Below are 23,776 nucleotides of genomic sequence, written 5' to 3' on the forward strand. Positions count from 1 at the left end.
CAGTTTTCCAAGAAGAATTAGACCAACTAAATAGTAGCTAACATACTGAAGAAATCTAGGTATCATAAATAAGAAAAAGTAATTTTTAAAAATTAGTATCTGTGATAAATGCATTCTAATTCTACAAAATGTATTTTTTAATTGGAACATTTTAGAGTATTTACAGATGCTCTGATACTAAGGATAAAAATAACTGAAATCTCATTGTAGCCTGTAAAAAAGCTCCTTCCCTAAGTTCCCCTTTCCCAAAACCCCATCCAACCACCATTTACTGCATGAATCACAGGAAAGTAGCTCAGCTGGTAAAGAATCCACCTACAATGCAGGAGACCTGGGTTTGATCCCTGGGCTGGGAACAGGGAACAGGGATGCCTTGGAGAAGGGAACAGCCACCCACTCCAGTATTCTGGCCTGGAGAATTCCATGGACTGTATAGTCCATGGGGTTGCAAACAGTCAGACAAGACTGAGCAACTTTCACTTTCACAGGAAGAAGCGCCCCCACTGTTGGTCAAAGTACCCACACTGTATCTGTTACTGAAGGGGCTGGAGGGCATCTGAAACAGACACAGCAGCCGTGTTTCTAACCTGCTTCCTGCTGGACAACCAGTGCACAATCACCTTCCTCAGAAAAGACATACCTTCACCAAATGCTGTTCACTTTAATGTTCGGACAACTTGTCATTAATGTACTTTTAAAAACAGAAGGGGCAGAAGTGCTATGAAGAAAGAAAGGGCAACAGGGACACTCACTGTAAGTCACTAAGAAGCTGCTTCCCTGGCCAAGGATCGCAAAATTAAACCTTTACTAAGGCGAGAGTAGTGGCCATGCCACAGGCAGGACTTTGTTAAAAGTACAAGATGCACAAAAAGATAGAAGTAGGCATGTTTTAAAAACAGAAGTGAGGTAATCTATTAAAAAGGCAAACTGTGAATATGGTACCTTATATTTAAAATACTGACTACTTAAAATTCATTACAGTTGAACCCCAATTTCATAATATTTATAATATTTAAATATCTAATGCAAATGTAATCACAAAGTTGACAGCTTACAGCATTTACTCTTTGCTCCCAATCATGCTTGTCATCAGATAATATTTCCCTAATCTTGTTTATGGACTCCTCAAGGTCTCGGCTGGAATAAATCTGTAAGCAAAATTAATTTACAATTAATATGAGAAAATTTACTGAATAAACAAAGATTATTTCTTAATTAACTGAAGTCAAGAGCATCTGTTAAGTATAGTAAAAGAAATCATTTCATTTTTCAGAAAAGGACCTCGGAGATAACATCTAGACAGGCTTGCCACAGATTGAGTTTCCACCGTGAATGTAAACTCACCAGCTCTGATGCCCGTATATGGATAACCTCACCTCAAATGCAGCTTTACCATAACAGATGATATCATGCACAACCGAGAAAGAAGCCCACTGGGGAGTGGGTGGAGATGCACAAGTCACTGATTTGTTTTTTTTGTAACACCACACTATACTGGCAGACCTCAGAGACACTGCCAGGTCAGTTCTAGTGTCTTCAGTGCACTGCAGGTGCAATAAAGTGAAAATCACAATGAAGTGAGTCACAAAGATTTTCCTAGATTGCAGTCTATTAACTGCCCGATTAAAGTATGCCCACTGTCTAAAAAGGCCGTGTGCATACTTTAAAAATCCTTTATTGCCAAAAAAAACCAAATGCTAACCATCATCTGAGTCTTCAGAGAACTGTAATCTTTTGCTGATGGAGAGTTGAACTGTTGTGAGAATTACCAAAACATGACAGAGACACAAGGTGAGCAAATGCTGATGGGGAAGGGGCACCGTACACATGCTTGAGGCAAGGTGCCCATAGATGTGAAACTGCAGCATTTACAAAGCACAACACCGTGAAGGGCAATACAGCAAGGTGTGTCTATGCTTGTAACCTTAAACACTTTCAAACCTATTTTCTCATTTATCCTGGTATCTTACTCCAAAGACAGTAAGGGGGAGGAAAAAATCCACCAAGAGTAAGGCATGATAGGAAGGTCAAGGACATAAGGATGAACCTGAACCTAAAACACCTGCTATCTGCTTTGTATACACATGGCAACTAAGCAGTGGGTGACAAAGGACACACACAGATACCAAGTGCTGGAGGGATCCTGAGCACTGACATCCAATGGACCACAAGCCCCCATCAACCAGAGACAATGCTGGGGCGCAAAGCAGTTTACAGTGAGTTCTGTAAGTCATCTCTGCTTCACATGTCAGGTACTTAAGGGAAGTATCACAATGGTATAAACTAAGGTTTTATGAAAACATTTTTTATACCTTTCAGAAACCTACATTCTTCAAATTTACAGACTTCTCTAAGGAAAATACAGATATAAGCATGCTTCTTTGTTCTCTCTTGGAATGGAGTCACTTATTTCCCCCTCTTCTGTGTGACCTGACTCACGAACTCACTACTGGAGCAAGCCACTTCTCACCAGTTCTAACTGGAAGGTCATCCATTTCAGTTCTGAGAGGCCCTAACATTTCCTAGCCTGCAAACCCCAGACCTCCTGTGGTCTTGATAGTCAGAATTACCCTACCTACTAAGAAACTGTGTGTGTCACATGCTTGCAAAATGAAATCTGAAGAATAAGCCCATCCTTTTTAATCAAACCAAACATCTTCACTCACCTGGACTACAGGCACATCATCAAATGCTTTAATAAAATCCTCTTCATCAACAGCACCAGCTCCTTCTTTTGCAGCTATAAAAAAACATCAATTTTTAAAATGTAAACAGTGTGCACTGGAGGACTCATACACAAAATCAAAATTATATTTTGGAAGATTTGTAACTTTTTTAAGTCAATAAAAGTTTAGAGTTTTGTGGCACAGACAAGTATTACTGACTTTCAATATTAAGATAAAGTATAATAGTTTTACAGTATAACATATATTAGCTTAAAGTCATCTAAAGATAGTACTTGCTTAAGGAGGATCAGTTGTATAGACTTTAAAGGATTTAGGTGATTCATATTGTATTAATCTATGTGTGTGCGTCCAAGTTGCTTCAGCCATGTCCATCCCTTTGTGACCCTACAGACCATAGCCCACCAGACTCCTCTGTCTGTGAGATTCTCCAGGCCTGCATACTGGAGTGGGTTGCCATGCCCTCCTCCAGGGATCAAATCCACATCTCCTGCGTCTCCTGCAATGGCAGGCAGGTTCTTTACCACTAGCACCACCTGGGAAGCCCCGTATTAATATATAAGTCTTTTCAAAGATTCCTAATGAACATATAATAGAAATTCCAATTCTTCAGGGAATAAATGAAATCATATCATTGTTAGGAATCCAACATAACAAAATTTGTGAAACATTCACATAAGTTCTAAAGAATTTAATGGTTTCACCTCAACTTCATATTAGTCTCAAAATATTTTCAAGGAAAAAAATTTTCATTTCCTTTTAAAATCACAATAATGTGTCAATTTTTCATTTATAAGCCAGTTGCAAATTGACCCGACAATGCTATCATTCAGGAGAAAGCTTTTTCTTTCTGTTAATATGTCACTTCACACATGAAAGTCAAGTGATATTTTACCAGATGTTTTTTCTTCATATTAAAGGTTTCTGAATGGCCATCTACAGTCATCCCTGTAACCATCATTAATGATTTATACTGGTTAGTCTGAGTGCTTTTCCAGAGCTTCCTACCTGACAACTTAGTTGGCATCTGGGGTCCTGATGGACCACCTAGACAGAAAAGGCTTTAAAGACAACTGATGCTTGTGGTAAATACTTGTCATCACGCTTGATGAGTATTTCTCTGCATTCGCAAGTCAATTACAGACAGAAAATAGTAACACACTGTGAGTGGTGCTCTGTGTGCTTTAGGTTAGGCCTGGATCCCACCAAGCCGACAAACACTGAGCGCCTTTCTGTGTGAAGCGGAGAGCTGCATGTCAAAGAGGGTTTGGGGCCATACACAGGCCTGGGCCCAAGGAGTCTGATGAGAAGTCAACAGGGAAATCACAACTACGATGCTAAACAAAATGGAAAAAGATAAGATCAGGCCTGAGGGAAAGACAGGGTTGGTATCTCTGTACAATCTACACAGGTGGGATCGTTGGAAGGGGAACAGGTAAGGAATGGGAACAAAAAGACATGGTCTGATCACACAGAAATTTTCTAAGCTTAGTTTGTAGAATAGATGCTACTCAAAGACAGATCAAGAAAACGGATTATAAAGACTGTTCAGCCATTAAAAAAAAAAGTACTGATACACGCTCCAGCAGAGATGAACTCCAAAAACATTATGCCAAGTGAAAGGAGCCAGACACAAGAGACAACATATTGGATGGCTCCGTTTCTCTGAAATTCCTAGAATAGCTGAAAGCATAGAGCAATAACATAGACTGGAGGGATCGCCAGAGCTGGGGAAGGAAGGAATGGGGAGAATTTTAATAGGGTCTTTTTTTGAAAGACCTTTAATGGGGTCTAGTTTCAAAACTGTGTGGAAACTAGATAGAGGTGGTGGTTGCCCAACACTATGAATATAATAAATGGTAATGAATTGTTACCTTTAAAATGGTTGATTTTATGTTGTATGAATTTAAGCTCTTTAACAACAACAACAAAAAAATGTATATATTTTAAATGAACCAAAAAATAAAAGATGACCAAGAGGCATGGGATGGCAAGGGGTGGCATGGGGGGTGCTCAAGAGGAAAGGGATATAGTTATAACTATGACTGATTCACATTTTTGTATGGCAGAAGTCAACACAACATTATAAAGTAATTATCATCCAGTTAATAATAAATTATTATCCTCCAGTTAAAATAATTATAAATTATCCACCAGCTAAAATAAATTTGAAAAAAAAAAATACATTTCGAAAAAAACATAAAAGATTAGGAAGAACTAAGAATAGCAGCTCCCTCAACACAGAGACGGTAGGGCAGAGGTTGTGGGGGCACCAAGCTGATAAGCTGGGACACCAACATCCAAGGCCTGTTCAGACAGCAAGAAAGACCAGCCCAAGGAGGCAGCATTCTGATGCTGGTCCTCACTCTAGCTTTAACTGATTAGTTCATCCAGCCAAGCTCAAAAGCCCAAGGCTAACAGTAAGCATGGTTCGAAAGTAAAAAGTAAGTAATTTTCACTATACTGTTAATCAACTATACTTCAATGAAAAAAAATTTTTAAGTAGGTAATTTGTGTATAAACTTAAATGTGACAGCAAAATGAAAGCTATATATAACAAGGACCCAAAACAGTCTAAATTAGGGGATGGAAGAGAAGGATAAAGAAATTTATCCTTATAAATTTATTTTCAAAGCCTCAGGGAGCTAGCTAATCTTGACCATTCACTAATTCGGTATCTTACAAGGTTTCACAAGGAACAATCTTACTTGCAGGAACAAAATACATTTTAAAGACAATTTAACTTCTAGACAATCTCAGTCCTGAGACACAGAAATTGGCTGATACCATGCAAGTATCATCAGGCATGGCAGGAGCCCAAGGCCATTAGGATACCATGAGCTCTGCTCCGTGGTGGATTCACACACCCAAAGATTCTGCCCCAGCAAACATGCAACACAGCAGCTCAGACGTACATTCTACCAGCTTATCAGCATCCATAGATGAGAACCAATTTACTTAAGGAAGAGAAAGTGGACTCATACTGCCCACAGAATTACTGCACCTCTAAAGGACACAGAAGGTGAGCAGCATGCGCATCTGCTTTAAGCTCCTACACAGCGGACCACACAGCACTGTGCTTGGGCTTGGTCTTACCTGAAGACTTAGATCCAAGAGAGGAGGAGCCGAGTCTACGGGTGGTCCCCATTCCAACGTTTCTCCGTGAGCTTGCTGGAGCTTTGGACGACGTAGAGCTGGCGGAAGAAGGTCTATTACCATCCACAGAATCTTCATCATCAAAGTTTTTATCTAAAGAGTAAGCAAAGAAATTTTTTCTTTTTTTTTAATTTTTAAGTACTTTTTCATCTCAAGTGAAAACAGCAACTAGTTTTATTTAGAGATTAATGGTTTGCCTTCTCTTCTGGAATCTGAGATGTCCACCCAGGGTCTAGAAAAGCCTTAGGTGAGTCAAGAATGCAGCTACGAACACCCTGTTAACTTTCACATATCAGGAATGCTTCCCACTCCAATTTCAGAAAACAGAAAAATCATAAAGAAGAAAGCAACCTCTCATGAAACTATCATGTAGGAACAGTTACTTTAACAATCTGGTATATTTCTGGCCATTCTTTCATGTACTTTTTAATAGTTAATGTACGACTATATTCCATTTTAGAAAATTGCTTATTTCAAATGTACATTTTACCACATGATGAAATATTCTTCATAAATGCCATTTTAATGGTTCCATAGTACTTTGCAATTGGAAAATGCTACAAATAAAAAACATTTTCATTGCTAAGACAGTTAGGGATATTCTAATATCTTATGCTTAGAAATAATACTGCAACAGACACCTTTCTACATGCGTTTTTGTTTGAATATTTAATAACTTTAAGAAAAATAATTTCTAGAAGCAATATTACTGAGTCAGAATATAAAAGCTTTTGACGTATACTACTCAAGTTATCTTCAGAAAGTTCATATAAATACATACTTTTCCTGAAAATTCAGAGTTTCTTGCCACATTCTTGCCAACACTGAAAATGCTACCATTTTAAAATTTCAAACAAAATTTGATAGGCTTCTCCCCCCAAAACAACCTCTTCTTCAGTGTTGCACTTTAGTGAAATTAAGCTTTTTTTTTTTTTCTTCAATAAATTCATTAACTTCTAAATTTTCTAGATAGCAGTAGTGGTGGTTTAGTCTCTAAGTCATGTCTGACTCCCGCAACCCCATGGACTATAGCCCACCAGGCTCCTCTGTCCATGGGATTCTCCAGGCAAGAATACTGGACTGGGTTGCCATTTCCTTCTCCAGGGGATCTTCCCAACCCAGGAATCAAACCTGGGTCTCCTGCATTGCAGGCAGATTCTTTACTGACTGAGCTACAAGGGAATTCCTTAGACAGCAGTAGATCCCATCAATATTCCTCAAGTTGTATTAAAAAAAAAAAAAAATATATATATATATATATATATATATATATAAAGAAATCATCTTTGAGCATACTGATGAACAGCATTTTGATGACAAAAAAGTTAAAGCTATCACAGTGCACTATACAGAGCACTAGGGGCTTATGTAGCATGTGTGGGTCAGTCAGGAGGATAAATAAAGAACTTAGGAGTTACTAAAAACAAACAAACAAAGAAAATTAACATCCATAGCTGGCAATATTCATGATTTCTGAAAAAGGGCTTAGTTCTTTACCAGTAAGTCTAAAGTAAGTAACTGTTGACCAAAAACAGATAGAAATAATCTGTTTTTCTTGATCTAGTTGCTTCTCAGCTGAACTATCCACAGCCAAGTTTTGTGTCTACCTAAGACTCTAGTGTTAAGTGAAAGTGAAAGTGAATGTTCCTTACAGCTCACCAACAATCTACTTCAAATCATAGGGGTCCTTTTATTCAACAGTAAGGGAGAAACTGGGCTTCTAAGGTGGCTCAGTGGTAAAGAATCCACCTGCCAAGCAGGAGATGTGAGTTCAATCCCTGGATTGAGAAGATACCCTAGAGAAGGAAATGGCAACCTACTCCAATATTCTTGCTTGGGAAATCCCATGGACAGAGGAGCCTGGTGGGCTACAGTCCCTGGGGTCTAAATGAGTTGGACTCAACTGAGCGACTAGTCAACAGAACAACAACAAAGGAGGAATCACATCCTCACAAATGCAGAATCCTATGCAGATTAGCTTCCCTCCACATGCCTTTACACTTCTGACCACCTGGCAAGCTGTGCTGTTTCACAGATGGCTTCTTCAATCCATGCATCGGTGTCTTACTGATTCAGATGTTCAGTGGTCTTTTAGCACAGACTTTCCATACAGACTCAAAAGTGATTATTAAATTGCAGAGCACACTAGTAAGGCCCCTCCAAGAGTAAAAAATGAGAAAAAAAAAAAAGTGAAGTCACTCAGTCCTGTCTGACTCTTTGCGACCCCACGGGCTATAGCCTACTAGGCTCCTCCGTCCATGGGATTTTCCAGGCAAGAGGACTGGAGTGTGTTGTCACTTCCTTCTCCAGGGGATCTTCCCAACCCAGGGATCGAAACTGGGTCTCCCACACTGCAGACAGATGCTTTACCATCTGAGCCACCAGGGAAGCCTGGACGCAAGAGTAAAACCTGGTCTTAAAATACAGAAGGAGGTCACCCACTGAGCACTGACAGCAGAAGCAGCCTGTCTGTCCTCGGGGAGCCCAAGAGCACAGAGGCTGTGGAACTGTGGTCATCACTCCTCGGAGATCAGTAACAGCTCCAGACGGTGGGGAAGGTAAATTATAAGGGATGCGACCACAGCTACGCTTCACCCAGAAACACATATAATTTGCCTTTAGTTCTCTAACACAGGTAGGCATGCTGTATGGAACTGCGTGCAGTTACTGAGAATTATTTTCATGGGTCAATTTCACTGAATCCCAGGGGCTTCCACCTGCAACAATGATGGGTTAGCAAAGACCTAACCTCTTCCTAGAAGCCACACAGAATATATAAAACAACTACTTTCAGAAGACAACAGGCAGTATAGAACTGTGACATCTCAGAGAAGGGAAACAAACAAGGTGAGCTCTTTAATCACTCCAACTTCCTGCCTGGTGAACATTTCCAGGCCACCCCTTATGGGGAAGAGGAACCCAAAATGAACCTGGCAGTCTTGCGAAGCGGAAAAAATGAGGATCAGACTTCAGGGAAGCTGAGGTGGCTGGAAGTTACAGGGTGGAGTGCTGAAAAAGAGGAAGCCCCATAGAAAGAGAGCTCTAGAAATGTCCTAAGTTCTGGGCCACATATATGTGAATGAAATTCCCTAAGGGAGGGTACAAAATGACCAGGAAACTGTAATTTGAACAACTTGCAAAGTTTACACAAAGGGGAAGATTTTCGAGCACCAGAGTTGGGGTGTTTTCAGCGACTCACCGAATGCATTCAGTAGAGACCCCAGAGACAGCAGGCCTTAGTAGGGGGGCTGAACTAATACACCAATTGTCCTCTCAGAGCTTAAAAACAGGGCTTAAGGATATTAGATTTGCAAGTGACTTAACTGCCTTGCCAAACATTCTTTAAATAAACACAACCAACCATGGATCCTCAATAATGTAGCAGTCACGATACATAACATACTAATCAAAATTTCCTGAACAGTTGAGAAGCAGAGCAATGTGGCCCATAATCAGGAGGGAAAACCATCAGAAAATAGTGACCCACTAAGAAATGACAGAGACAATGGAACTCTCAGATACGAACATGAAACCTGCTATATCCATGTTCAAGAATTAAAGGAACTCACAGGTGTAATGAAAGAAAAGGAAGCTAGTTCAAAGAACCAAATGGAACTTCTAGAAATTAAGAATATACAGTAGCTGAAATGAAAATATCATTGAAATGGGATTCAAAGCAGGTTAGGCACTGCAAAAGAAGGGGGAAAATGAGAGAATTTACACACACATGGCAATAAAAAATTAATCAAAATTAAACATAGATATCAAAAGGGAGGGTGGAGAACTCAGAGGAGTAGTCTCAGAGACCTGTAGGATGATACTTGTCACCAAATTCAAGTGTCTGTGTGTCACACACAGTGAGGCCACATACCAAAACGCTGGAGTGTGGAGCGCAGAAGCGTTAACAGTGGCCTCCCCAGACCAAACCCGAGGCATGGTGGGCCCTTCCCTCCTCCGTCCCTGGTGCAGGGACCACTCCATCGCCACACCTTCTGTGCCCAGCCCACCAGACCAGCCTGTGTCTGCCACCAAGCAGGCAGGCAGGAGCCCCGCTCTGGGAACACCGGCTTCTGGCCACCTCATCGGTCAGGAGCTGACCAGTGAAGCCAGTGGCAGGCTGAGCCCATGGCACCCGCCACCTCAGTCAGCGATCCCAGTAATAGTCATGTCAACCACCTCTGCTTGACCACCAAGGTCAAGGTCTTCACACCTAGCTCCACCAAGTACCAGAGGATGACGTTGCTAGAGCAACCTGGTACTTCTTCAGACCCGGCATCGGTCAGGAGTTGCACCTTTCTTCTCAGGATGAAACAGCAGCAAGGCAGGCATGAGCTGTAGCTGCCCTGCTCAGCCACTGGCAGGCGCCATAGTAGGCCCCTCCCCCAAGCAAGGGACCCTCAGTGAGCCAACTGTCAGCTGTCCTGCTCAGCCACTGATCAGCACCACAGTGGGCTCCTCCCCCTCCCATCTTGTATATAAAAGGAGCCCTAATTTGGAAGGAGGGAAGATGGTTTTCGAGATGCTCAAGTCTGCCATCTTCTCAGTCTGCTAGCTTCCCGGTTAAAGTCATTATTCCTTGTTACAACAACTTATCTTCCGATTTACTGGCCTGTCAGGTGATGAGCAGAATGAGCTTGGGCTCTGTAACAAAAAGGTTTATTGTGGGGCCCTACAAGTGAACTCCGGAGAAGGCAATGGCAACCCACTCCAGTACTCTTGCCTGGCAAATCCCATGGATGGAGGAGCCTGGTAGGCTGCAGTCCATGGGGTCGCTAGGAGATGGACACAACTGAGCGACTTCACTTTCATTTTTCACTTTCATGCATTGGAGAAGGAAATGGCAACCCACTCCAGTGTTCTTGCCTCAAGAATCCCAGTGATGGGGGAGCCTGGTGGGCTGCTGTCTCTGGGGTCGCACAGAGTTGGACACAACTGAAGCGACTTAGCAGCAGCAGCACAAGTGAACTCCAGGAGTTGGTGATGGACAGGGAGGCCTGGCTTGCTGTGATTCATGGGGTCATAAAAAGTCGGACACAACTGAGCGACTGAACTGAACTGAACAAGGAGATGTGTGGCTCATGCCTTAAAAACCTCAGACTCCCTAAAAACTTTCAGCAGAATCCTTTCCCAAGGAAGGTAAGGCAGGGGCGTGGTGAGTTGTTTGCTAACTTCTTAGTTTCAGATCTTTTGTTCTTGAAGTCAGGTCAAAGTCAGGTAATGATGTTCCTGTAAACCTTCACCAAACAAATGTTATTCTCTGTTCTGACAAGAAAGGACTCACCCCCAAGTTACAACTTTCTCCCTCTGAGGTCCAGGTCCTGCTAAGAGGAGGCAGAACTTAGCTGGCGGCTCCCTCAGGGCCAGGTCCTCGGACCCCGCCCAGCTGTCATCACTGAGGGAGCCAGGCACCCAGGACCCAACTGGCCCTCAGGCTCCTCAGGCTGCCCAGACAGCAGGGTACACGTCCTACAGACTGCATCCTATGCAGATGGCCGCTGCCATTAGGTCACAGAGTTGGGGATGGGGAGAGGTTCACAGCCTCCTCAAGGCCTGGGCCTGGCCAGTGGGCAGCCATGGCCAGAGCTCTGGAGCCCTGCAGGACACAGCTGCCAGCCTGTTCCCTGGGCCCCTCCAACTCAACCACTGAGATGAGGCTGAGTGAGAGGGCCCTGGGGAGAAGGCCAGTATCCACCTCTTACCTCACTCTCTGCCTGAAGACCACCACCCCTCCCATCACTGGTTGAATGGGCCACTTAAGGTCGTTCATGGACAGTTGCTCACTGGGGAAAGAGGCGCACTGTGGCACCGACCAATGGCTGAGCAGGACTCCACTAACGGTTCAGCAGTAAGCAGTACCTGGTAATAGGGTGCACAGCACATGCCAAGGGACACCTGTGAAGGACTGAGCATGGCTGCATTCTATTACCATATCCACAAGTCTGACAAAGTGAAACTACATCATCAGCAGAAGCCAGAGGGAAAAATACACATTCTATAGAGGGACAAAATGACAACAGGCTTCATCAGAAGTCCTGTATGTAAGAAGACAACAGAATGGCATCTTTAAAATGGCAAAAGAAAGGTATTAACCTAGCTACATCCAGCAAAAATACCTTTTAAGAATAGAGACTGAATGAAAGCAGAACTCATCACCAGCAGACTCACTCCAGGAAACGCTGACGCCCTCCAGGCAAAAGGAAAATGGTATGAAATGGAAACTTGGAATTACACTAAGAAATGAAGGGTACTGGTGAGAGCAAATGTGCAAGTAATGTAAGGCTTTATTCTTATACTTGAATTACTGCAAAAGATAACTGTTTAAAGCAAAGATTAAAACACTCAACATTTGGTTTCTATCCTCCTCGTATTCTCATGTTACAGTCAGAATATCCCATGGCCAGAGAAAGCATCCTTGTTGGCATGTGGGCACGGGGTGGGGGTGGGGCATTAGGACATATGTTGCTGGAGGGGGAGCTACACAGAAAAGGGGCAAGTAAGAAGGGAATGGAAGCAGTTCAGGGTCTGTCCTCAAAGAGCTTGTAGTTTTAACAGCTCATCACAAATTGTTCACACTCATTGCAGATGTTACGCTGCACATGCTGCACCAGGCGGCAGCTGCTTCATCACCAGTGCCCACATGGAAACGGCTCCCAAGGAAGGGAAGGGGAACAGGCAGCCAGTGGAGGGATTTTAGAAACCGAGCTCCATTAGTTCCAACTTAGCCTCTTTACTTCTCTACGAAAACAAATCTGATGGACTGACTTACCTAAATTTCTAACCAGGTCAGAAGTAAATAAATACAAAAATAGAAGGGGGCTCAGAACACAGTAGTTAAACACAGTGATGGGAATGAGAAGTGATGGTTGAAAGCCCAACAGATAAACAGACACGATAAAAAGCAAACACGCATTAAGAAAAATCCTTGAACCCGCCTAGAACACCAGTGCCAGCACAGGGGTCAAGTCACACGTCACAAGGCCACAAGCTAAGAGCACGATACCAAGCACTCATCACCACGACGATGTGATAGCAAGATTACATGGCTGCTCGTGTGACTCGTGCACCAACAAACAAAGTGATTCACATTGTCTATCTGAGTCCAAAATTCAGGGGAACAAGGAAAAGGGAATATTCATTTACGAGATTAACAGTTGGACACACTGCTTTAAGTTTAGAGATGCTTCGCCCAAAAAGGTGTTTGGAGGACAAAAGTCAATTGAACCTATTATTTGAAAACTAGTACACCATCTACAAATAAGTATCCCCTATGGTTCCTAGCTTCTGGGACACCCAGAAATTAAAATCAAATTCAGAAGGGGGTTAGGCCCTACACAAAGTATTCATCCAGTTTCAGTTAACTGGGGTTAAATTTCTCTCATGTAGAAGATGCCGTTCCTGACCTGGACAAATAAGCTGTGTTGGCTGCTGTGCTGTGCAGAGGGCGTCCACTATGGATCCAGTCCAGGATGAGGGGCCTTATGGTCTAAAATGTTTCAGTATCTTTCAACTAAATCAATCCATACTGAACTCTACAAGTCCCTTAAATTCCCATTTTCTTTAGGCTTTTCAGCTAAGCAGACATTTGTTAGAATAGAGGCTCTTTTTCTAGAGCTTTAAGTAAGGCAAACACATGTGTGAGAATGAGTATTTTTAGCTATGCGAGCTTGTGCTATTACATCAATTTAAAATTTTTCACACATCAAGACAACATCTGTTACATAGAAAATGTTCTCAGAGAAGGATGGGTTCTCTCTGAACCCAAAGAAATAATTAATTCTATCTCCAGACACCACTGCAAGGCTGTCATTCTGAGGGTCACTTCTCTCACGTGACAGCTTAGGATAAGCTCTCGGATAAGCTCGGATAAGCTTATTGGCACCTTCAGTTCCTCCAATGTTTTAAAAATCACCCGACTTCTACTCCCCCTTTTACAGAATTGGGACAAGACATTTAAAAATTACACATGAAATTTCTACAGTGTCACAGTGTACTTTTCATCCAACTCTCAATCACTCCTGGTAACCCAATTAGCAGGCACAGGGAAATGCAAATAGCAGTAGAATAGCATGCCCAAAAGAACTGAAGATACAAAAGAGATTTTAAAACACAGGAGAGACGGGACCTTTTGAAAAAATTAAAAGTCCAGAGTAGTACAGTCATTTGTGGACTCAGCAGCAAAGTAGCATAATTCTCAAAACTGAGTAAGTTTGTAAACTTGCACTGAAGCCCTGAACAGCGGTCCAGATGCTGGACAGACGCTGGTGATTAGCCACAAGCACAGGCAGGCAGAAGCAGCCTCTTCACCAGCCTCCCAACTCAGATCTGAACCGCTAAGGAAGGCCCAGCAGAGCCCCAGCAGCCTCAGGACTGAACTGCAATCAGGCTGGATTGGGACAATACAAAGCAACAAGCCACACACAGACTCTTTGGGTCAAAAGTCATCAAAGACCATTACACACCACTGTGACTACAGTTTCAGGTACCGAAGAGACAGAAAAAAAATACCACTCTAAAGACTGACTTTGAGTTCGGTGTATAGAACTTGGAATTACAAGTTCTGACATATACTGTCCACTTAGAAATGTATACACACATCTGTGAGGACAAACAAAATGTCACAGAAACTAAGAGACAGTTGTTCTCCATTATCCATCTGCCAGGGAGGCCGGAACCTAAACCACCAAGCTGTTCCTCTCTTCACTCCTGAGGCAGACTCTGACCCACAGAAAGCCAATGGAGAGAAAATGTCTCATTTCTACACAAAGACAACCCACTCTGTCTCCCTACATGAGGGAGCACCCTGTGGAAGCTGATGTTGCTAACAGGCTCTCAGTTTCACCCACTCCTTGTTACTGAAATTCTCCTCCAAGGGAATGAGAAATGTGGCAGCCTAGTAACTGGAGTATAATTAGTACTCCCAAGAGGGGGCTGCACGGAGCCACGATAACAAGCTCAAAGGCAGGCTGCTTTTTGTAAATCCCCAAGTTTCTTGTCTTGATCTGTCACAGCTCTAAGCCACTGCTGATGACCCCATATGCCAAGCACACTCCTATGTAATTGTGAATACACCATTCTCTGTGATCCTGCCCGACTCTGTCCTGCCCTGGGCTGCACAGCCATGCATGTGCCTTTACTCCGTCTCACCCTGTAATGATCTGTGTGGAGATTTGTTCTGTCTCTGTCCCTGGGGCAGAGACCAGCTGGTACTTCTCTGGTATTCCTAATACCCACAACGGAGCCTGGGCCAACAGACGGTAGGGCTATCAAATATTTAACTTTGGAAAGAAGTCAAAACTTCCGAATGAATGCAAACCATCCTTCATGTATCTTTTTCAGCTTTCATGACTTCTAAAAATGCATAAGCCTTCATTGGATAATAAAATCAAATAAAGTTATAAAAATGTCTGAGGAAGAGAGTAAGGTAAATACAACCCTGAAAAGTCAAAGTGTTAGTCGCTCAGTTGTGCCCGACTCTTTGCAACACCCATGGACTGCAGCCCACCAGGCTCCTCTGTCCATGGGATTTTTCAGGCAAGGATATTGCAGTAGTTTGCCATTTCCTTCTCCAGGGGATCTTCTTGACCCAGGGATCGAACCCGGGTCTCTTGCACCACAGGTAGGTTCTTTACCTACTGAACTACCAGGGAGGCCCCCTAAATACAACCCTAAATGTTTTTTAACCTTCTTGATTTTCCACCAGTCAGAAATATCTTTATTTTTTTTCTGATAAAGCATAAACCTATTTAAAAATTAAAGTCAAAGTACAACCCCCAAAATAAGACTATTCACAATGATATATGAGATATATACATGCATTTCTAGACTTCAGTGTATATACAAACCTGTCAATATACACACACGTGCACAAAAACCATTCTGCCCACTACCAATATTTAGCATTTTTCTATATCAGTCTAATCCATTTTAAAGACTATTATTACACTGCTCACATCTATAATATTTGATCAATCACTTACAAATAGCTTGATTATTTCAAATCTTTCACCCTCAAAACGCCACTGCAGTCATGTGTCTAAAGTGGCAACAGTGAACGCATACTTATGTCTATACATACCTGTGTGCCGGGCCCTGTGTTGGGGGCCCTCGTCGGATCCTCCTGACAACCCCAAGAGAGAAGCACCATCATGACTCCACATTAAAGATGGAAAATCTTAACACATCCAAACAGCAGTGCCTAAAGTCACACAACTAATAAGTAAGGGGGTGAAGGAAGAGTTCAGGTCTATGTCTGTCTGACTCAAGATCCTAGGATCAGAGTTGTGATGATAAATGACCACAAAAAACAGCAACTCACATAAACTGGCCACTGTGTGATGAGCATCTCTGCTCAGACCTTTCTGTGCATCATTTTATTTAATTCTTGTAACAGATGCTTGCTTACCTAAGAAAATTACTTAAGATAATTTCCTAAACACAGAGCCATCAGTATCTCTTATGACTATAGACACAGAAATCCTCAACAAAATATTAGCAAACCAAAGCTAGCAACATATAAAAAATTATCACTATGGCCAAGTAGGATTTAGCCCAAGAATATAATATTGGTTTAATATATAAAACTTAATTAATTTATTAATACATCATATTAACAGGCTAAAAGACAAAAACACATGTTCAACAGATGTACCAAAATGTATTTCCAATATTGGGGAGATGCTTTCATGCTAAAAATACCACAAACAGGGACTGGAAGGGAACTCCCTTGACCTGATGAAGACCAGCTACAAAATACAAAAAGCACACTATTAAATCTTATTGAACAGGGACAGACTATATGCTTTCCCCCTAAGATCAGGAACAAGATAAGAAGCCTGCTCTCACTACTTCTATTCAACAGTATACTCAAGGTTCTAGCCAGGACAATTAGGATAGAAAAAACATCTGGATTAGATAAGAAGAAATAAAATTATCTCTCTTCACAGATGACATAATCTGCATATATAAAGTTCTAAGGAATTCACTAAAAAACTAGTAGGACAAATAAATTATTTCAGAGAGACTGCAGGATTAAAACCAATACAGAAAAACTCATTGTATTTTTATACATCAGCAGTGAACAATTCAAAAATGAAATTAAGAAAGTAATTCAATTAACAATAGCATTAAGAAAAATAAAATAGTAATTTTAACAAAAAGAATGTTTGCATGTTTGCTGAAAACTATGTAACGTTATTGAGAGAAATTAAAGACCTACTAAATGGAAAGACATTTCACGTTCATGGATCAGAAGATTGTGGCACAGAAGTAATTCAGATTATACAGTGAAAAGAAATGTATGAACATTTTTTGAGAAACAGAAGGAGGCCTTAAACCACCTTCCCTACAGATGGTTCCAAAATGAAAGGATCTACCTGCTCCCTTGTCAAAAAGCTCTGGGATGGTCTCAACGACAATTTTCTCAGGGTCACGAAAGAAATGCATTATTTACAAAGAAAAGAAAAAAAGCTAAATTAGGTATCTGCTTCCCCCAAGAGGCATCAACTTTTAAATTCTTCCTAAACTCTCTGTGGCCTCCCTGTGACTTGGAAGTTCAAGTTCAGGGCACAGGGTCACCTGAGAGGTGATCTGGTCTCCGTATTCCCTTTGTTGCTTCTAAAATAAAACTGGATGCATGCCTGGGAGCAAGTCTCCTCTCTCTGAGAGGGTGGGGTGTGGGGAGGGGTGTTACTGTACTGAACACTAAGAGCACAACACATGCAGCTTCCTTCCCTCATCTCTTCACCATCTATTTACCAAGTACACCTCTGTGCCAGGTACTCTGCAGGGAACTGGGAGGAAGGTAGAAAAGCGTGGCTTTTATCCTGGAGTTCACAGTCCAGCGTGGGAAACAGACACACACAACTCACAGCAGCCATGACTCAGTGTGATGCTTTGCTCAAGTCACGCACAGGATGTGCCAAGTGAATACAGAAAAGGGGCACAGAGAACAGAGACAAGTAAACTCGGAAAGGATCCACTGTGCCCTCCCACCCACACTCTGACATGACTCACTCCATTGCTTGGGTCTGACAGTGGAGGACTTATCATGAACTGGGACTGTGAAATGCTCTAAATGGGCACACAGCCTACACAGTGCAGGCACATGGTAGACAGCCCCGCGGAGAGAGCACACAGGCAGAGAGAATACATTCCAAAGACTCCTTGTGGACAAATGTAGGAGGGGCAAGGGACTTCTGACAGGGACAGTGAACAAACCAGCCAGGGGCCAAGGCTCACAGATGTGTCCAGGAGCCCCAGAGTTCTGGGACTGTCCCCATCCTGGGCACCAGGGAACAAAGGACTGAAGGCAAAGTCTCCAAGTCATGTCCAGAAGTTTGAGTTATTCAAGTTGGCATCTCTTGACCTGTTTAGATGCCCAACTTAAACTAACCATGTTAATACAAAGCCTTCCCCAAAGAAAAGAACCCACAGCAACATAGCAATAGCAGGTACAGAAGATCAGTCTTGAAGAAGAGTTATCTCCCTACACACCTCAAAGAGACTATAAACTTCTTCGTGGAACCAGTCAAAAGGGAGGGCACAAAGAGATGGCTACTTTATCATCCTGAGTATCAGAGGGCTCTCAGGGGAGCAGCAGGGAAGACCAGGATGGACCAGCCTTTCTGCCAGAAGAGCTGGCCATGGAGCTCAGGGAAGACTCAAACTGTCTCTGTATTAACATGGACTGGTGAGCCCCACAAACTCTGGCCAGATGGAAGACCTGGCTTTACATTCTTTCAGGGCTCTGGACACATCCAGGGTAAGAGAAACGCAGGAGGAGCCACCCCAGGGGGTAGCTCTCCCTCTCATGCTCCCATCGCCCATGAGGGTCCCGGAGCGGGGACCTGGGACCATCCTGCTGCTCTTTCACCAGCCACCCAACCCCAGGCCAATCAGCCAGAGGAGGAAAAGGGACAGGAGGCTTAACTCACTGGTCACCTAAGCCACGCTCTCTCTTCTAGATGCAACAGGTGCTCTGGGGTAGAAGACAATCCTCATACAACTTGGAATCCATCGTGCTTCGGCCCCTACACACAGTCTGGTAGAAAATTAAAGTCAATTCACTACTGACTCATATTCATCAGGCATGAATTTTTAACTCCTTTCAAGGCTTTTCTTCTAGGAAACAAGATTGTCAAAAGATTACCCTAAATCCTATGAAACACAGATCAGTCAAGCTCAAGATAGTTCGAAAAGAGATTCCAAGAAAGAATTAACCACCATAACAAACAAAAATCCACCGTGTTTTTTAAAGAATTTGGCGCTCTTTCCTAGAAACTATCTCTGAGTAAATGTTTAAGAGTTTGAATCTGTTACATTTTCTCCAACTATTATTATGTCTTCTTTCTCTAGTGCAATTTTCATTCAAATTTGAATTCCTATCTCACCATCTGAAAAGTTAAGTCACATTATAGGTAGTTGATGGTTTTCTATAGTTTTTGTAAGAATACGGCCTTTGAATAACTATAATACACACAGACTTAAAACCAATTTACTGCTGCTAAGGCCCTAGTATATTTCATTGAACTTATTCTCATAGCTACTTGGGAATTCACAACGCTGCAATTATTTACATGATTACAAAGCAGTCGAAATGCTGCTGTGACCGCCTATCCTAGCCACACTCAAACCTACTTCACACTTTTGTACAAAGAAACCCAAGTAAACTAAAGGTACCAAACAAAGACTTTAGGATTAAAAAAGAGGATCTTTTGATTGTTTTCTTTTCCAATTTCATTTTTATAAAAATCAAATGTATACACTTACTCAGCCCTTGAACCTGGCTATAAGAAGAGCTCGTGAAGCCCATTCCAACTATTTTACTATTTTTTCTGTCTTGTTCAATCAATTCTCTCAACTCCAAAGACTAGTGAGTAGATCTGTTTTCAATGTCTGGGCATCTGTGCCAGAGGTGGCTGTGTGCAGAGGTGGTACACTCATGCGGGCCGCTGGGTGACGGCGGAGTCTAGACCCAGCCTCTGTGCACGTCCACCAGGAGGATGGGCCAGGGAGAGCCTTCTGACCTCACAGTCAATGATTTCATGCTGGATAAAGGTCTGGCATTTCTAGCACAGCATAAACCAGCTACTATGTGGTCACACTGAGAAAACCAAACAGTAAATGGAGTTCAATCTTCCCCATGTGACTCTAGCTTTGGGAGGCAGCGCGCAGAGAGGTAAAATGCACAGATTTCAGAGAGTTCTTCTCCAGACTTCAAAACCTGGCACCATTTCTTAGTTTGGACAAGTTAGTAAACTTCTCTATGCTTGTCTTTCATCTATAGAATAACTATCACTCACACACCCATGATCTGTGTATTCAGAAGATGTTCACGTGACCCTGAACCGGATGCTGACAGTTCAGAGACTGAAGCACTTCCACTCTCAGAGGTGACAGCCACGGTGAGGCTTCAGAGGCCCAGGGAAGGGACCCTGAGAAGTCTCCGCAAGGTTGCGTGTGGAAACTGAGCAGATGTTAATTAAGCTGGGTGACAAGAGCGTGGACTCCAGTGGGATCCACATGTGTGAAGCCCTAGTATATCGGCCCCTGGGCCGAGACAACCCAAGCGGCAGTCAGAACTGATCCCAAGATAGCACAGGCACATAGACTGCCGTGATTACTAATTATAACGACCTTAATTGTCTACATGGTAATAAGTTATAGTAGGGGATTTAACTCGGTAGTTACTTCTCACAAATCCACCAGCAATGCTGGAGACTGAAGTTCGATCCCTGGGTTAGGAAGATCCCTTGGAGAAGGGAATGGCAACCCACTCCAGTATTCTTGCCTGGAGAATCCCATGTACAGAGGAGCCTGGCAGGCTACAGTCCATGGGGTAGCAAAGAGTTGGACACAACTGAGCAACTTTCATTTCACTTCTCACAAAAGTGCTCAAAAACTAACTACAGTGAAGACATTTATTTTCAGTGAACATATGTGGACATGTTTACTATTTCATAGGAAAAGGGGGACATTTTAAGCACCGTGAATTGCTGTGAACGAAGTCTGCATACTGATGACTGAAAACTGAACTTCCAGAAGTGGCAACTAATCTTTCAACACCTCGGATAATCTCTGAATGTCACAGTGACAAAAATCGCAATGGATTGTTTCACTGATTCAACATTCTTTTCTCCTTTTGACTATACAACTTATGTTACCTTTGAACTTGCCCTAAAGGGGTACTGTGCTTAATTAATGTCAGAACCCAAACCCCACAAATATCAGACCTACATCTTGCATTCATCTGGAAATGTCATTTTAATTATCACTGTACCAACCCTGACCCAATTCTTCTCGACAACCACTACACAGGAGCAAAAGCAAGTCAGCTGGAAAAATCCAGAGCCAAATTTGGAAGAGGTTCCCAACCAGAACATCTTCTCATATTAAAGTGACTGCACCCAGAGCTGTCTGCCTCTCATGCAATAATCCTTCAAATCCTCCATCCCTGATTTAATGACTGCATTCTTCAAGAAGCCAAGAGAAGCAAATATCACATTCTAATACAAAGAGACAGAAAAATAAGATGACAACTGAAAAGAAACACCTACATTCTAATAAATTATAATCCTCTAATACCAGCCCCATCCCTACTCTAAGATACATATCAACTTGGAACTCACGTACAAATAGAATTCTAAGTTCTAGTGTCTAAAACTACAATCATTTCTCCATCCTCAAAACTGCTCACTCCCCAAGTGCCCTGCTACAGCCAGTCCCAGCACCACTCAGTCAGGCAGCCATCTCCCCCCACATCATCCTGAAACGTGGCCAGAGAGCCCCCCTGGCTCTCACCTTCACCACCACTCCCACCACGCTGAGGCTGTCCTCATTCAGGTGTGCCTCACCTCTTACCTGGATTTCTGCTATTAAAATAGTGTCCAAATCAGTCTCTTTGCCTCCAGTCTTTTTTTAAAAAAATAACAACAGACGTTTCAAATACACAGAACATTAACCATTAAGAGCACCTAGTCTCACCACCTAGACAGCTTTGTGGTGCAGTGGTAAAGAATCTGCTTGCCAAAGCAGGAGAGGAGACATGGATTTGACCTCTCAGTTAGGAAGAGACTCTGGAGGAGGAAATGGTAACCCACTCCAGTATTTCTGCCTGGAAAATTCCATGGACAGAGGAGCTTGGAGCCTGGTGGGTTACAGTCTTTGGGGTTGCAAAGAGTCGGACTCAACTGAGCACGCATGCAGGGTCAAATAAGAGGTAAGATTCTGACAATACAATGAATTCTACCCCCTAGACAAACTCTGCTGCTGCTGCTGTTGCTGCTGCTGCTAAGTCGCTTCAGTCGTGTCCAACTCTGTGCAACTCCATAGACGGCAGCCCACCAGACTCCCCTGTCCCTGGGATTCTCCAGGCAAGAACACTGGAGTGGGTTGCCATTTCCTTCTCCAATGCATGAAGGTGAAAAGTGAAAGTGAAGTAGCTCAGTCCTGTCCGACTCTGAGCGACCCCATGGACTGCAGCCTACCGGGCTCCTCTGTCCATGGGATTTTCCAGGCTCTTTCAAAAGAACAAAATCAACAAATGTATAAACATGGTTAAATAATTGAAATATTAGAAGAAAACAAAATGAGATTAAAAAGCTTCTCTAGCCAACTCCCTTACTACTTTCCAGCATTTTGTTTTATTTTTGTTTTGTTTTGGCCATGGAGGCTTATGGAATCCTAGTTCCCCCAAACCCAGGCCCCCTGCAGTGGAAGTACAGAGTCCCAGCCACTGGAGCATTAGGGAATTCCAGGTTTGGGTTTTAATGAAGCTTCTGTTTTGGAATAGGATCCAAGTTACAGAAAAGTTGTAAAGACAGTACAGAGGGTCCCCTATTCCCCACGCCCTGTCTCTCTGTTGTTAACATAGTCTGGGGAATTGGTTATAATTAATGAACCAATATTGATACATCATTATTAAAGTCCATGAGCAGGTTTTCTCAGAGTTCCCTACTTTCCCCACCATCCTTTCTCTGTCCCAGGACCCTATCCAGGACACCACATGACATTTAATCACCACCACACTCCTCTGGGTTGTGCCATTTCTCAGACTTCCTTGTTTTAGACGACCTTGACAGTTCAAGGAGTGCGGGTTGGGTAGTTTACAGAAAGTCCTTCAATTTGGGTTTGCCTGAGGTTCCCAAGTGTACATAGAGCTTATGGGTTGAGAAAGAAGATGCTCAGAGGTAAAATGCCATTCTCCTCACATCTTGTCCAGAGTACACGTGGTCGACAAGTCCGCTGATCTGGCCTCAGTCACCTGGCTGAGGCGGTGTGTGCCGGGGACCAGCCCCAGCTGATCCAGGGTATTCGAAGGAGAGACGGCGTAGGCGAAGATCAGGAAACAATTGCTTAATTAAACGTTAATTAAGGATATAAAGAGTGATAGAATGAGGATAGCTCAGTAGGAAAATTCAGTGGAGAAAAGAGGCTGAGTAGCTTGGTTTACGCGGGAGACCAATAAAACTTCAAGACAAGAAGTTTGCACCACTTACGTAGGCCACAGGCGTCCTTCCGTTCTCCCGAAGGAGAGGAGACACTGAGGCCTCCCCGGTCGGATCTTAGAAGCCCAGGCATAATTAGTAAGCATGGTGGGTTCTGCGCTCCAGATGGAGACTCAGCCAGAGTGAGAGAGAGAGAGACATGGGGAGACCAGTATTTCGAGAAACTGATCCCAATTCTTTATTTTCCATGGTCTACTTTTATACACTGAGATGTTATGCAAAAGTCACGCGGGGTCAGCAGTCCTGACTTTTATCAAAGTCAGGTGCTTCATACAAATGTATACAGAGGTCTTAGGGGTGTTACATCATCTTCTGGCCAGGGGGGCCTGCTGACAATTTATGACCCTCTCCTTGTGACAACAGTCAGTCAACCAGGAGACTTATTTCTCCAGGGGTGATTATTCTTAAAACAGACACCACCCAAATAAAGTT

General features: G+C 42.9%; 1 protein-coding gene across 19 annotated transcripts in view; it reads right to left on the reverse strand.

Annotated features, from left to right (window-relative positions):
* The window catches only part of CLASP1 (cytoplasmic linker associated protein 1), a 272,989-nt gene that overhangs the window by 109,192 nt on the left and 140,021 nt on the right, over positions 1-23,776 (reverse strand). For all 19 annotated transcript variants that reach the window (NM_001191492.1, XM_059874741.1, XM_059874722.1 and 16 more), the window contains 3 exon segments: positions 1,056-1,148; positions 2,667-2,740; positions 5,781-5,933. In NM_001191492.1, the coding sequence (NP_001178421.1) occupies positions 1,056-1,148; positions 2,667-2,740; positions 5,781-5,933 (320 nt within the window).

This window comes from Bos taurus, chromosome 2 (genome assembly GCF_002263795.3).
Source record: "Bos taurus isolate L1 Dominette 01449 registration number 42190680 breed Hereford chromosome 2, ARS-UCD2.0, whole genome shotgun sequence".
NCBI classification, from domain to species: Eukaryota; Metazoa; Chordata; class Mammalia; order Artiodactyla; family Bovidae; genus Bos; species Bos taurus.